Raw genomic sequence first — 14,299 nt, forward strand, 5'->3', positions numbered from 1 at the left:
AAGAATGCTTTAACACTTCCTTGGCTTCAGACCAATGATTTGGGTATTTCTGTGTTTTCCAGTGTTTCACCAATGGAGCTGGAGGGGATGGCTTCTGGGTAGACTACCAAATCCCCGTCTGCCCTGGGTTAATGAGTGGCGTGAGATGGGAAAGGTTGGCAGGGAAAGGTTGGCAGGGAAAGGTGGATTGGAGTAAAGTTCCCTTATTGTTGGTTTTGAAGTGATGGGAGGGTGTTAGTCTGGATACCTGGCAGAAACTGGATTTAAGTAACATGGTCAGTTAGTTGACCAGCAAAGATCATCTTTCTACAACTCTCATCTGGAGGGATTAATAGCCAGTAGAACACTGGCTAGCACAGATGGTGCTTGGACTTGGGCAAGCATTTGCCAAGGTCTTCATGTATTCACCCTGTGGCTTCCATCAGCCTCAGACAGATACAGTGCAAACAGGAAAGCTGAATAGGTTCATGAGGCATGGCTGAAGACCCATAAACTTCCTTGTGTGGCACCATGATGATTGCTCACAGTCTTCATACTCCAACAATGCTGTATGCCTACTCATTTGATATGAAATTGGATCATTGCTGCGCAGCGTGAAGGATGGTCTCAGTTGTTATTCAGAAGGTTTTGCTGTTTATGGGCTTGCAGTTGGTGATAATCTTGGCACTGTGGAAGGCACAGGGAGTTGTGGAGTCTGCCAGTAGTATTCTACACTGCAGTGCTTTGAGTAAGGAGGAAAACTACTAGACACATAATTCATTCCTAATATTACACTACAAAGCTTTTTGCTGCTTGCCGCCCTGTGGATGTAATTAGTCATGGAATCTCTTTTTTAGATGTAATTACACCATTAAGCATACTTTCACTGCAACCACGAAAATGCCTGATTGAGCTCCATAATTACACCACTTAATGACATCACATATTTCTGCGTAAGAGTATATGAAACAAACAATGTATGGCTCAGACTCCCTCTGCCTCAGTGCCACTTTGATCTTCAAAACGGTCGCTGGGAGTGCAAACTCTGCATCCTGCATCTAGGTGAGTCCAGCTTGGAGGTGTTTTCTGCTCAAAAGCACTTCAACCGAGTGCAATAAGGCCACTTAGGTTCATAGCTAATTGAAGAATCTGGTCTTAAAACACTGGCTACCATGTTTTTAAGTTTGTGGAGGCTGTTAGTGGTTTGGTTACTAATCGTAGCATGGTACCTGGTGAGGGACCAGAAATATAAATAGACAGTGTGGAAGGTAATCACAGAATCATATATTGGTTTGGAAGGGACCTTTAAAGGCCCTCTAGTCGCAATCAGCAGGAACGTCTTCAGCCAGATCAAGTTGCATAGAGCCCTGTCCAACCTGACCTTGAATGTTTCCAGGCTTGGGGCTTCTGCCACCCCTGTGGGCAAACTGTTCCAGTGTTTCAACACCCTCACCATAAAAAAATTTTCCTTATATCTAGTCAGACTGCTAGATATCTTCTAAGACAGATATCTACTATCTTTCAGTTTAAAAGAAGTTCCTGGGAAGACCAGGAGTATGCAATGTAAGAGCATGGCTGTGGCAGGTTGGTGGACCTTTTAACGGGGATTGGACTGTCTGGAGAGAGACGTGCCAGTCCCCAGCTGTCCTTGACCCCAGTAACTACAGGTCTTAAAGTGGGTGACACATCAATGTAGAAGGGAGGGCAGCTTCAGAAGGTATCTAAAAGATGTTTGCTACATGGACTCAGTGTCCTTCTCATAGAATGGTGTCACCTACCAATGGCTTCTGCTGTCCCTGGCAGTCCCTGAGAGGAAACTGAGGATACGAGGCAGTGAGACAGATCAGATGAGGGGCACATTCGTGCAACGGGAGATGGGTGCCGCCAGTAAATAGGGGTGGCTGCTGTGCACCCAACCAAGGGTGCTTCCCCAGTATTGCTAGTCTGGCTCATGGATGTAGAGCAATAAGGATGGGGCTTTCACCCATAGTTATCTTCTCCTGGAATAAAATCTCTTTGCTTACATTTTTGGTATTTTATAGTTCTGCCATTTGTTTTTACTGCTTGCTTGAGAAAAAGAAAGCAAAATTGTGTTTATTGTGTTTCTTTAGTTAAAAGGATCAAATGATGAGTCCGTTCTTAAAATGAAAACAAACCAAACAACATCAGCTTGGGAGCTGCACAAATGGCTCATTTCCTCTGGCTTTCTAAGTAAGTATGTGTCCATGAGACATGTTTTTCTTCCTGTTTCTTCTATACACGACATTGCAGAAGCTTCAAGTAAAATCTGTTTGTAAATAGTCATCCCTGGGATGCGCAGCTGCCAAAACAAAAATCAGGCAACAAAACTGGGCTTGTGTCCTGCAAACAATTTATCCTGCTATCTTTTTCTTTCTCTTTAAACACTTCCATTTAGTTTATCTAACCCTTTTTTAAGCAATGCTGTGCCTCACCAGTGTTTCACCCTTAACCTTTGGGAGACTGCAGCCTCTCTGTACTAGATCAGAGTTTCTGGCAGCATCTCTGTGAGCTGCCCTGGGTAAATGCTCCAGCTGTAGGGATGGCTGGAAGGTTGGACCTCTATGGGACTGTCAGCTGAGGTGTAAATTAGTTTTGTATTTGTTGGTGTCTTATCCCAGTTCTCCCTCACAATTGCTCTGGTACCTTTTTGGGAAGTGGTGCAATGAAAGCTGCATTTGGGCTCATGCAATTGCATCACATGAGGTTCTATGAAAAAGCAAAGCTGGAAGTAAAACTTTGCAATGACAGCATCAGCGTATTGCATTTCCATCGTCTGTCTGCGTGGTTACTAGAAGAACAGTTAAGGAACTTCTAAATTAGTCAACTTCCATCTCATTGTAAAACCACCTGATTCCCTTTTCTGTTACACTGCACTGCATTTAGGCAACATGTAATCATCTGCTCTTCTCACACATGAGCAAAATAAATGGCTGATTACACAGGATCACCGTTTTTATTTGAAAGTAAACCTTATCCACTGCTACTATTTGAAGACCTGCATAACTTGTCTGTAAAAGGATATAAATATCTTAAAAGCTTAAGAATACTACTTTTCACCTTTCAAGAAAACATACTTCGTGGAAATGCTTTTAAAGCAAATGTTTTCTGAAGCCTATTACTTTGTTTATTTTGTCAAGGAAGGGGTTACACTGCATGCCTAACATCTCAGAAAGCAGCTCATGGTAATGGACTTTTTATAGGCTGAGGAGACACCAATTCTCAGTTTAGGGCCAATCTAATATTATTCATTATAATGTTTTCTCTATCTGCATTTTTATTGTTGCTTTGGTAGCCTCTTTGATCTCTATCCAATTCTCTGAAATTGCCTGCAGAATAGTAGTTTATTAAAGACCAGAGCTGCAAGTCTGGCAGCAGTCACGGAGTTTGGAGATAGAAGCTGATCTCTGCCATCAAATAAAACATCGACAAGATGTTCCTTCTATTTGAAGGAGAATATGAAGGGCACAGAAGAAGCTGTGCTACCCTGCCCGGTGCCCTCTGAAGGGCTGATGTGGGAATTGAGGCCACTCCTAGTGCAGCTCTTTGGTTGCTGAAAAAAAATAGTCTAATGGTTCTTTCCTGTTGCTTGGCAGCAGTGCCAAGATGAACATGTAGTTTGTGGCTGTGTACTTGGTTGTGCCTATGGTGAACTGAAAGTCAAGTGCGCTTAGCAGAGTGAGAGGTAGAAAACTTGGTGCAAATCTTGATACTCTCTGCTGTGAACTATAGATGAGGGTTGGGAGCAATATTCACAATGAAAAGTCATTTAGCAGCTTTAGGAAATGTCTTTGCATGATTTCCACTGAAAAAGGACCTGATTTTCTGTGCAGTAGCAATAGTGACCAGTAGGTTTCCTGCTAGGACGCTTGAGCCTGAGAAAATTTTGCCTCTGCTTCTGCCCTCTGCACTGACTCCTCATTGAATGCACCATCCAGTTATGCCCTGTATCTGCTGAAAAAAGCCTTTTCTGGAGACCATGATATGAATTAAAACCATGGATTTTTTTTTGATTTTTTTTTTTCCTGCAAATTATCTCGTTTCTTACCAAGTGAAATGGAAAGCCTCATGCTTTGGCTTACCTCTTTTTGGCAATGTTATCATGCTTCCATTAAGATGTGAAAAAAGCTGAGCCAAGAACCAGGCTGGGGGCAGTAACTTCCTACATACCCCGCAGTCTGCAGGGGAAGAAGGCAACTGCTGTAGTCAGAGAGATCATGAAATAAGTTTTGTGTCTTTGTATATACCAAAAGTGCACAGGTGAGCATTGCATATTATGATATCTAAAAACACCAAGAGTAACTAGCTTGTTCTATTGGAGGTATATGTGGCCACAAACCCAGGAGAATAGCAGTTTACTATGGCACTAGTTACGTTATGAACGTGTGGCACAATTCTGGGGTGTCTAAACTCTCGGCACAGTATAAAATTTTGCAGAACTGAGAATAGTGATAGTAGGTATTGTTATAAAATCTAGATTTACCCCTGTAATAGCATTTCACAGAATCACTAGGTTGGAAAAGACGCACAGGATCATCGAGTCCAACCATTCCTATCAATCACTAAGCCAAATTTATGTAGGTTCACCTCTAAAGCACCATTGGAGACACCTCATTGGAGACACCAGTTATGTGAAATAAAGCACAAGGAAGCTTTGAGCAGATCTTGGAACAAGAAGCACTAGTGATATTTAGAAGTTTCCTCTTGCAGTAAGTTGCATCCGTGTTCCTAAGTTCTTAAGAACTGAGTTCCCTTCTGTAGTGCCCTAAATATCTTCTGTAGATGAGTGTGCAGATGTGAGCCAAGGGCATGGGATGTAGCCCATGGATTCAGCACAGACAGTTGTGTGTCTCAGTTATTAAGCTGGATACTGATCTAAGCATAGCTGATTTTCCAATAGATGAAAAAATCTTGTGTGATCTTTTCTATGTCAGTTACCTTTACAGTATCTCTTTCCACTCTTTTTCCCCCTTCTCTGCTTACAAATGTGTAATTTCCTGAAAAAAATTTCCCCTACACATTTATTTTTAGGCTTGTGTTTGTTTACCAGAATCTGTCTGAGGCCTGGCTAGATAGCAATTCAATATCCACTCATTGATCTCCTAGCTCTCATTAGCTCAAATACTTACTTGAAGCAGAGGGTAAGGAGGTCTTAATTTCTTTTTTTAAGACAATTTGGTTTTCAGATGGCCTTTTGTGATCTCTTGTATGTGAATCAATTTAAAAAGCAACCGTTTATGTTATCATTCTCTTTAATGTTTACTTTTTGGCATGAGCATCTGGTTGTTTCTGTTTTATAGTACTTTGAAACAGAAACTAAGTTAGATATAGAAATTAATGAGCTCACTGATCGTTTGCCAAAGAAAACATGATATAGAATATCCATGTAACAAATTAACCCCAAGATTTCTCTGAGAAGTGCCCTTTCCTTTATCAGAAGGAACAAACATTGAACAATCTAATGACTAAAGTTGTTATTTTGTTTTTGAGGGGGGTCACTGTGCTTTTTGGAAGGCAGCATCATCTAAGGCAGCATTAGTAAACCATGAATGCTGTTCCCAGAATTGATCTTAAATGCCCTTTATTAAGTGATTTCTAAGCCTTTGGTTGCCGTCTACTACAACTAAACCGTTGAGACCCATAGTAAAGTGCTCAAGAAGAGCCAAAACGAGAACATTTGTGTCAGCAGCATGATTTAAGCCGTGCTTCAGCCAGTCATCCCTTCTTGGGCAGGGAACATGTTCCCTACACAGTCTGTCGAGCTAAGCAATAAATTTTATCCTGGTTAGTTGTCGTAGCATATCAGAGTCTGGCTTTTCTTACTGCCAAGGCAAGATTTTAGGGACAAAGTGAGTGAAGTAACAATGCATTTCCTAGAGGCAGAGGCTGCTCCCACGTAGGAAGGTCCAAGAAGAATAATTGGACACTTAAAGTAGAAAAAATAAGTAGAACTAGAAAGGCTTGGTTGTTTTGGGTTTTTTTTGGGTTTTTTTTTGTTTGTTTTAAAGTTGGCTGTTATTTAAATTGGAGACAGAAATGAGGGAAACTTTAAAGGAAGGAAATTAGAAATAGGTTGTGAAATTGTTGCAATCACCACTTTGCGTGATTTTCACACAAACCCTTCTAATTTTCTTAAACTTTGCAATGGAGAAAAAGCATTTTTCATGGGTCACACCCAGACAGCAGAACTGTCTTGGTCTGCTCTATAATTTCAGAATGGAAGCCCAGTGGTCAACAGACACATTTCATTTTCCAACTCCAACCAGCTGGCTAATAGGAAATGCTTTTTTTGGGCGGTGGGGTGTGCACAAATTAATTATTACTCAGTTATAGAAAGTATTAGTTATTATTATACAGTTAAATAAATTATTACATTTTTTTAAAACTTACCTCCACAGGACGGATTTAAAATCATGTCTCCACCTCCAGTTTAAAGCTTTAACATGGACTTAATAGTAGATCAGGAGACATCTTTGGATTGAGGCTTGAGGTGTAGATATCTTGTTGGTGTTCAGGTCAAAAGAAGTGTGTTTTCTGTAAAGAAGTATAAAACATTGCCCTCAGACCCAACCAGGCATCATTATTCAAGATGCTAGCTCAGTGTATTGGGGAGCTTATGTAGCAGCTGTCATCCTCCCTGATATCTGCTTGCTACAAAGTACAGAGGAAGGGAAGGGAAGGGAAGGGAAGGGAAGGGAAGGGAAGGGAAGGGAAGGGAAGGGAAGGGAAGGGAAGGGAAGGGAAGGGAAGGGAAGGGAAGGAGAAAGGAAAGGAAAGGAAAGGAGAGCAGATTGTGCAGGTACTTCTGAAAAATACACTTTTTTTTTGCATTATGAAAATTACAAAGGTCAGACTGCAAGTGAGAATAATTTATTACAAAAATTCTGCAGGGAAAGAGCTAGCTAGAATCCATCGAGTTTCACTGAGGGAAGATTTATTGAAGCAGTGTGGTTTTTTACTGGGATAATATAATTGCAAATAAATGCAGTACTCATATATAAAATATTAGAAGGGTAGCATGGCGTGCTTCCAGCTTTTGGTGCTGACGTCTGATGGACAAATATTTGAACAGAGAAGAGGGAGGGAAGGGGGAAAAAAGGTCCATAGCATTTGCACGGGCAGATGTTTTTTGATTTGCAGTTGTTATGTTTCAGTGGGGAATCAGTAGTGTCAGTTGTTTAGAAAATACAGTTGACCCAGAAACGTGGGACTTTAAAAAAGTAAAACTTGGGTTCTTATCTTGCCAGCTCATCTTGTGATGTTGTCAGTCACCAGCAGCTGAGCAGAGACTTGCTGAGGGTATTGTTTGCTTTGCTTTTATTTTTTTATCCTGGAATCCTACTTTACTTATCTGTGTTTCTTTCTTCAGCTTCATAATATGAGACAGTCCCCACTGCAGAGACTCTGTAGTCTAAATAGATGGTAGATGGATAAACAAATGCTAAGCCACCAAGTAGTAAAATAGCAAAAGCAAACAGAGAAGTTGGGTGTCCCAGCCTCCTCTCCAACACCCTGCCTCTCAGGAGCTGATTATTCATTTCTTTCTCTAGCAATTGTGGTACTTCATAAAACACCTGAGCAGAGACTGCCCCTGCTCTGGGTTATATAGGGTCTTGGAAGTGCTAGGCTGATTCTCATGTAAATTCTTTCTTCAAAGGAGCTGCTTATGTGAATGGTGAGGAAAGACATTGTCCACCCATAAATAATAAGCCCTGTATAATGCAGCAAGAGCAAATCTGTTTATGTATTTTGCATGAGATAGTCACTGGGTTCAAGTCAAACTGAATAAAAAAAGATAATCTGTATATCAGGAACTGGGACCAGCATCAATTCCTCCAAAGCTGCCAGGTGGGCACTTGTTTCCAATGCTCAGCATCTGAGTTTTGGGAAGAGGGATGAAGAGTTTTGCTGCCATAGCACTGCCTTTGTCATGATGAGGAAGCATCCCAGAGAGGTTTGGATGTGAATCCCTCAATATGGGGAAACTGGATATCGGTCTTCCACTAGTGATGTGTGGTCTGGTGGTATTTACTCCCTTGCTGTAGACATGTTGGTCAGTTGTCCCAGTCTAAGGAGGTTGTGTTTATGTGGTCGATGGAGAGAAGGAGGTACCCTCTCATGGTTAATTCCTCTATCCTTTCTTTAAGTAGGGTGGAACATTCATTTTTCCATGGCGTAAACTGGATGCCCAACTTCAGACATCTGCATTTGAGAACTGAATCCCAGCCTCATATGAGTATCCTGGGTAAAATAGATGGGAAGGACCTCAGATGGTCTCTCATCCAGGCTTCTGCTCACATGAGGGTCAATTCTGAGATAAACCATGTTAGTCAGAGCTTGATCTAGTTGGGTCTTAATGTCTGGAGACTGCTCAGCCTCTCTGGCAGCCTGCTTCTTCTGAACTTGTACTTCATCTGTTTTCAAAGGCTTGCAGCCTCTCATAAGACTTATCTTGAGGCCAACTCTTACATAAATCCCACAGGTTTATATACACAGGTCAGGCAGCTAAAGTTTGGTGGTGGCTCCTCTCAGCATACCCCGTGGCAGAACCAAGGTGACAAAGGTTTTGCCAGGAAACGTAGGTTCAGATGGCATTTCAGGTGGTAAAAGAGGTTAGATCATGTTTCTTTTTTTTGAGTGAATTTGTACATACCAACCCTAAAAATCCTCGGAGCATGAACTGCTTTGAGAGAGTTTGCATTTTTTCGTGAAATAATGACTTTTAGTTCACAGAGAACTTGCCAGGAAACTTAGAATCAAGAGTTTTGGGGCAAAGCCCTACTGTTTGGATTCTTTCTGTTCACTGCTTGACTTCTGAGCTTTTAAGGTTCAGGATTTGCTGTCACAAAAGATTTGCTCCCACAAAACCTTGGCTCCCACAAAAGGCAACCATAGGGAATGCAAGCAACCAGGAATTCTGCCGACAGGAGAGGCAAAGAGGGTGTAGCACATCAGCCAGGGCATGACTGCGCAGGAGGGCACGCAGAGAGGGCACCTCTTCAAAGGAGGGGGCACTTGATGTACACGTAACCCGGCAACCAGACACCATTCTGTGACCATCTGCCCAGGTCAGGGGTGCTCATCCTACCTGACCCTCAAGGAAGAATGGTGGGCACCACCCAAGTCACAGAAGGCAAAAGCAGGGACTGAGAGAATGAAGATTTGCTCACTGCTGGGGGAGATCATGTTCAAGACCCTCTAAGGAAGCTGAAGGTGCACAAGTCTGGATGACATGATGAGAGATACAGGTCCTGAGGGAACTGGCAGATGAAGTGGCTAAACCACTATCCACCGAATTTGAGAAGTTGTGGCAATCCAGTGGAGTTCACACTGACTGGAAAAGAGGAAACGTAACTTTCATTTTTAAAAAGGGAAAGAAGGAAGAGCTGGTGAACTGCAGGTCAGTGAGTCTCACCTCTGTGCCCAGCAAAGTCATGAAGCAGATCCTCCTGAGAGCTATTTGATAGGAGTGGTTGGACTCGATGATCTGGTGGGTCTCTTCCAACCTGGTTATTCTATGATTCTATGATTCTATGATTCTATGCTAACAGGATTACAGTGTTGGGGATAAGGTAATACATGGTCTACCTGGACTTTTGCAAAGCATTTGGCAGTGTCCTGCACAACATTCTTGTCTCTAAATTAGAGAGACATGGCTTTTGATGGATGGACCACTCAGTGGATAAGGGACTGGCTGGATGGTCACACTCAGAGAGTTGCGGTAAATGGCTCAGTGTGCAAGTGGAGGCTGGTGATGAGTGACGTTCCACAGGGGTTGGTGGCGTTTAACATCTGTGTTGAAGACATGGTCAGTGGGATTGAGTGCACCCTCAGCAAGTTTGTCAATAACACTAAGCTGTGTGGTGTGGTTGACATGCAGGAAGGGGCCTTGCCATGCTGAGAGGTGGGTGTCGTTGACGAGCCATCCAGAGGGACCGTGACATGATTGAGAGGTGGGCCTGTGTGAACCTCATATGGTTCAACCAGGCCAAGTGCAAGGTCCTGTACCTCAGTAGGGGCAATCTGAAGTACATATACAGGCCGGGCAGTGAATGGATTGAAAACAGTCCTGAAGAGAAGGCATAGGGGATGTTGGTTAATGAGAAGATCCAGATGAGTTGGCAATGTCCACTTGCAGCGCAGAAAGCCAACCGTATCCTAGGCTGAATCAAAAGAAGTGTGTGCAACAGGTTGAGGGAGGAGACTCTACCCCTTTACTCCGCTCTTGTGATACCTCACCTGGAGTACTGCATTCAGCTCTGGGACCCCTGACATAAGAAGGACATGGATCTGTTAGAGTGAGTTCAGAGGTGGGCCATGGAGATGATCAAAGGGCTTGAGCACCTCTCCTGTGAAGACAGCCTGAAAGAATTGTGGTTACCTGGAGAAGAGAAGGTTCCTGGGGGAGTACTCATACAGCAGCCTTCCAGTACCTAAAGGGGGCCTACAAGAAAGCTGAAGGAGGACTTATACAAGGACATGTTGTGATAGGACAAGGGGGTATTGGCTTTAAACTGAAAGAGGATAGATTTAGATTAGATATAAGGAAGAAATACATCATGATGAGCATGTTGAGTCACTGGCACAGGTTGCCCAGCAAAGCTGTAGCTGCGTCATCCCTGGAGGTGTTCAAGGCCAGGTTGGATGAGGCTTTGAGCAACCTGGTTGAGTGGAAGGTGTCCCTATCTATGGCAGGAGAGTTGGAATTGGATGATCTTTAAAGTCCCTTCCAACTCAAACCAGCCTATGTTTCTATGATTCTGTGATTTTAAAGTTTCTTCCACATTCAGTTGAATAATTGAGAATTTCTGCTTTTTTCCCATCCTTCCTGAAGCAACAGTGCAGCGGAATGGTGAGGAGAAAAATCTAACTCTCTTGTTCCTTAACCTAAGCCCCAGTCCTGTAATTTCATAAAGATGAGGCGTCCCTCATAGCTTCATTTACAGCTGCTGCAGAGGGCAAAATCTACCTCTGAGTATTAGCAGTTGTAAACTGTCCATTTGCGTATATCTGTTCTTTCTGTCTCTCCTAGCAAGATACTATAATTTAGGAATGACATGGGAGCCTACGGGTGTTATTCTTGAGACTGACTTCCTCCCATTTTGGCATTTTGATCTTGTCACCCAGAGAAAGCTCCATGGCTGTGGAGATTTATTGCTGTGCCAAATCTTGACTGGATGTGGAGTGATTGACAGCAATCTCAGCTCTACCTTCTTTAGGGAGAGAGAGAGCAAAGGAGAGATGCTGCTTGAGCTGGAGCTGAGTCTAGAGTAGCAAGACTGACACGACAAAGCCACACACAACAAAGAAGTCCATTTATCAGGACAGAGAGTGGAGCAATTGCTGGAGGTTTTGGTGCTACACAGCTGACCAGTTTCACCTCTGATGAAGATGTCTTGCCATCTACCTGTCCATTAGGTGTATGGGGCCATCCACAAAGGTTGAAGTAGTCATGAACTAAATGTATAATATCTGTGGTGGTTTTGTATTCTTTAGAAATGACTTAATATCTTCCATATATACCAGATTGTCTTCCCTTTCTTGCCCTGTATGTTTTATTTCACTGCACTTGCAATGGGGACTGCTGGCATTCTGGGAGTGTGGCTGTTCCTGGCTGAGACAGCTGAGTCTGACCAGGACCTAGGGGTGACCTATGCGCTGGTTCCTAATTTGGTCTCATATTTCCAGATGCATTTGGAAGTATTGGATCAATCCCCAATAGGACCTGGAAAAGTATTCAGCTTCAGATCTAAAATTTCCGTGGTTCTGTTTGTGCCTATGAAGTCTGCGTTTGGCTGAGTTCAGTGGAGCATCCTTTGTTTCAGTGACTGGTGCTTTTAGAGCCTGATTGCTTCCAGTATCTTTGCAGACAAACTTGTGATTTCTGGAGGGAGCAGTCAGGAAGATGGATGGATCTGCAATACCTGACTGCCAGACACCCATCATAAGAGCTATTTCAAGCTCTCCTTGCACCCTTCAGTCACAGTGGTAGGATCAGGGCTTGTTTGGAAGCTCCTGGACTGCCTTTATAGCAACTAGTTTGGTCCCATTCATACTGTAGGTGATCCAGACCCGGTCTGATCACCAAGTTCTCGAGGCCTCCCATAACCTTGCTCTCTGTACAGCTTGTATTTACGCAGCTACAGTGCTGGAGGTGTGTCTGTTTTTGCAGTAAAAGCCTCAAAGCAAGACTGAATTCCCCTTTGGCTTACATGAATGTCAGCATTTGGTCTGAATAGCTGTTTTGTGTGGCATCCATGGAAAAGCTTCCCTTTGGATTGTCACATCCTTTGCTGGATGCAGCTCCAAAGTTAGCCTGTGTGTTTTCACTGTGTGGCTTAGTGACTTGTGAGGGTTATGCTTGTGACTGTGCTTTTGGCTCCAGCTGAACTTCCTTCCTCAGGAGAAGGATTGAAGAAAGCAGCCCACGCATGGGTCTTTATATGAGGGTTATTGTAATTTTGTTTCAGGCCTGAGATATTGTAGTGGTGGGAAATGATGCCTTTAAAAGGGAAGACTGCTAGGAGCTAACACCGCAGTGAGTGCTTTGCTATGGCAGGCAGATGCGAGAGCCCCGAATGTGGGGATCATCAGCCCTGAGATACAGCTTTCAAGAAAGAAGTGGAGCCCTAGTCTGCCCTAGCTACAAGTTTTTGTAATAAATGGCTGGCAGTGGTCATGCAGACCTGTACTTTTAATAGCAAATCTCATTTCCTTTGTATGGATGTAGCAAGCCCAGGGATAGCTGGAATTGCTGCAGTTGGACTGTGTGATAATAAGGAGCAGCTCTGTGCTTGGGAGCCCTGTGCTCTGGCATTTCTCTGCTTTGAGCTTTCAGTCCCCTCGGAACTAACACTTCTGCAGAGGTGGGTGTCACCGAAGTGGCATTTTCCGCAGAGAGCAGAAGGCCACAAGCTGGTATCTAATAACTGCAGCTTTATCAAACCTCCATGGCCATGTACAATAAAACAGGTGCTTTTTTTGCATACTGCAGGGTGGCACTGGGGCTTGCATGTGCTGCTCTTGTAGCAGCCACCACCCTGGGGTCAAGGAGAGGAGTCCATGCCAGTGTCCCACCGTGGTTCCTGATGGGGGATCTACTTACTTGGGCTCGTGCAGGGGAAAGAATTTAATACTATGCATTTCTGCAAAGCTTGATTTCTCATTGACCCTCCTTGTAGCATCCTGGGTGGAAAATAATGTGTAGAGGATACTAGAGATGAGGAAGAGGAAGAAGTGTCATGCAGAGAGGGAGAAACTGGCATTTATGACTGTTCAAGTGAAGATAGCACAGACCCACAGGAGAAACTGTTTGGCAACCTTTGGGGAAGCTAGACTTCTTTGGCAAGCCTTGTGGGAAGGTGAAGACAAATTTATCTGTGCATGTAGTAGTTTTATTGGGGTTATATGGAGGGCAGTTTTGTCCCCATGGCATAAGCCCCTTAGGATGGAAAATGGCTTTAGCTGCTTGGTAGTAAGAACAGTGAATGTTTTCTAAACTTCAGATTTTAGGTTGATTTTGTTGGAAATGATAATTTATATGAAGTTTTCTCAGAAAAGTTTGTTAAATGCCCAGTGTGTTTTTCTTCTCAGTATGTAGTAAAAATGTTTAGACAATAAAATGTTATCAAGAAGTATCCATTTTTTCATGTAAAGGTTTGTGGAGTGTACTCCTCTGCCTGCTTCAGTGCTGTTCTGCAATAACCTATCCATGTACTTCAGAAGCTTCACTGATCAATTTCATAGTTGCACTCATTTCCCTTCTTGGCTAGTACTATATTTATTTTTAATAACAGGAATATGAATCATATTATTCAGTATCTTACTATTACTGTTCATCTTTCCAGGGATGATGGAAATAGAAAAATTTGTGCTGGGCATGTTGATGTATGTGATGGAAACACATAATAGATAGATATTTTTCTTCAAGGATATTAGTGCTCACATAGATTTATGCATATTGCTTGCAAATTTAGCTTAAATTGAAGTAGCGCATGAAGACCTACATGAAATGAAGGCTCATTGCTGTAAATACATGTGAAAGGAGAATCTGTGTCCCAAAGAGCTTTCAGTGCCAGACCAAGGGTAAAATGCTGAGGTCTTCTTGACAACCTGTAACCCACTGGGATCTGGAGCCAGGTCTCTTGAGTTCAGTCTTCTGACCATAAGACCATCCTTGATTTCTGAATGTGGTGACTTAGAACTTCAGGACAGCATCCACCAGTTCCCAGTAAGAAGAGGCACTGGATGGTCATTCATTCTTTTCAAGAGGGGGGGAAAAGGGTCCACACAGAAAATAACC

General features: G+C 43.0%; 1 protein-coding gene across 4 annotated transcripts in view; it reads left to right on the forward strand.

Annotated features, from left to right (window-relative positions):
• Nucleotides 1-14,299, forward strand: part of CAMK1D (calcium/calmodulin dependent protein kinase ID) — a 231,728-nt gene that overhangs the window by 50,477 nt on the left and 166,952 nt on the right. Inside the window, exon 2 of one of the 4 annotated variants that reach the window (XM_069871623.1) lies at nt 2,091-2,190. The exons of the other annotated variants lie outside the window; for them this stretch is intronic. Within the exon in view, the coding sequence (XP_069727724.1) occupies nt 2,165-2,190 (26 nt within the window). The 5' untranslated portion in view covers nt 2,091-2,164. The remainder of the gene's footprint in view (nt 1-2,090; nt 2,191-14,299) is intronic. 4 annotated transcript variants of the gene reach the window in all.

The sequence above is a fragment of the Phaenicophaeus curvirostris genome, chromosome 1 (genome assembly GCF_032191515.1).
Source record: "Phaenicophaeus curvirostris isolate KB17595 chromosome 1, BPBGC_Pcur_1.0, whole genome shotgun sequence".
NCBI classification, from domain to species: Eukaryota; Metazoa; Chordata; class Aves; order Cuculiformes; family Cuculidae; genus Phaenicophaeus; species Phaenicophaeus curvirostris.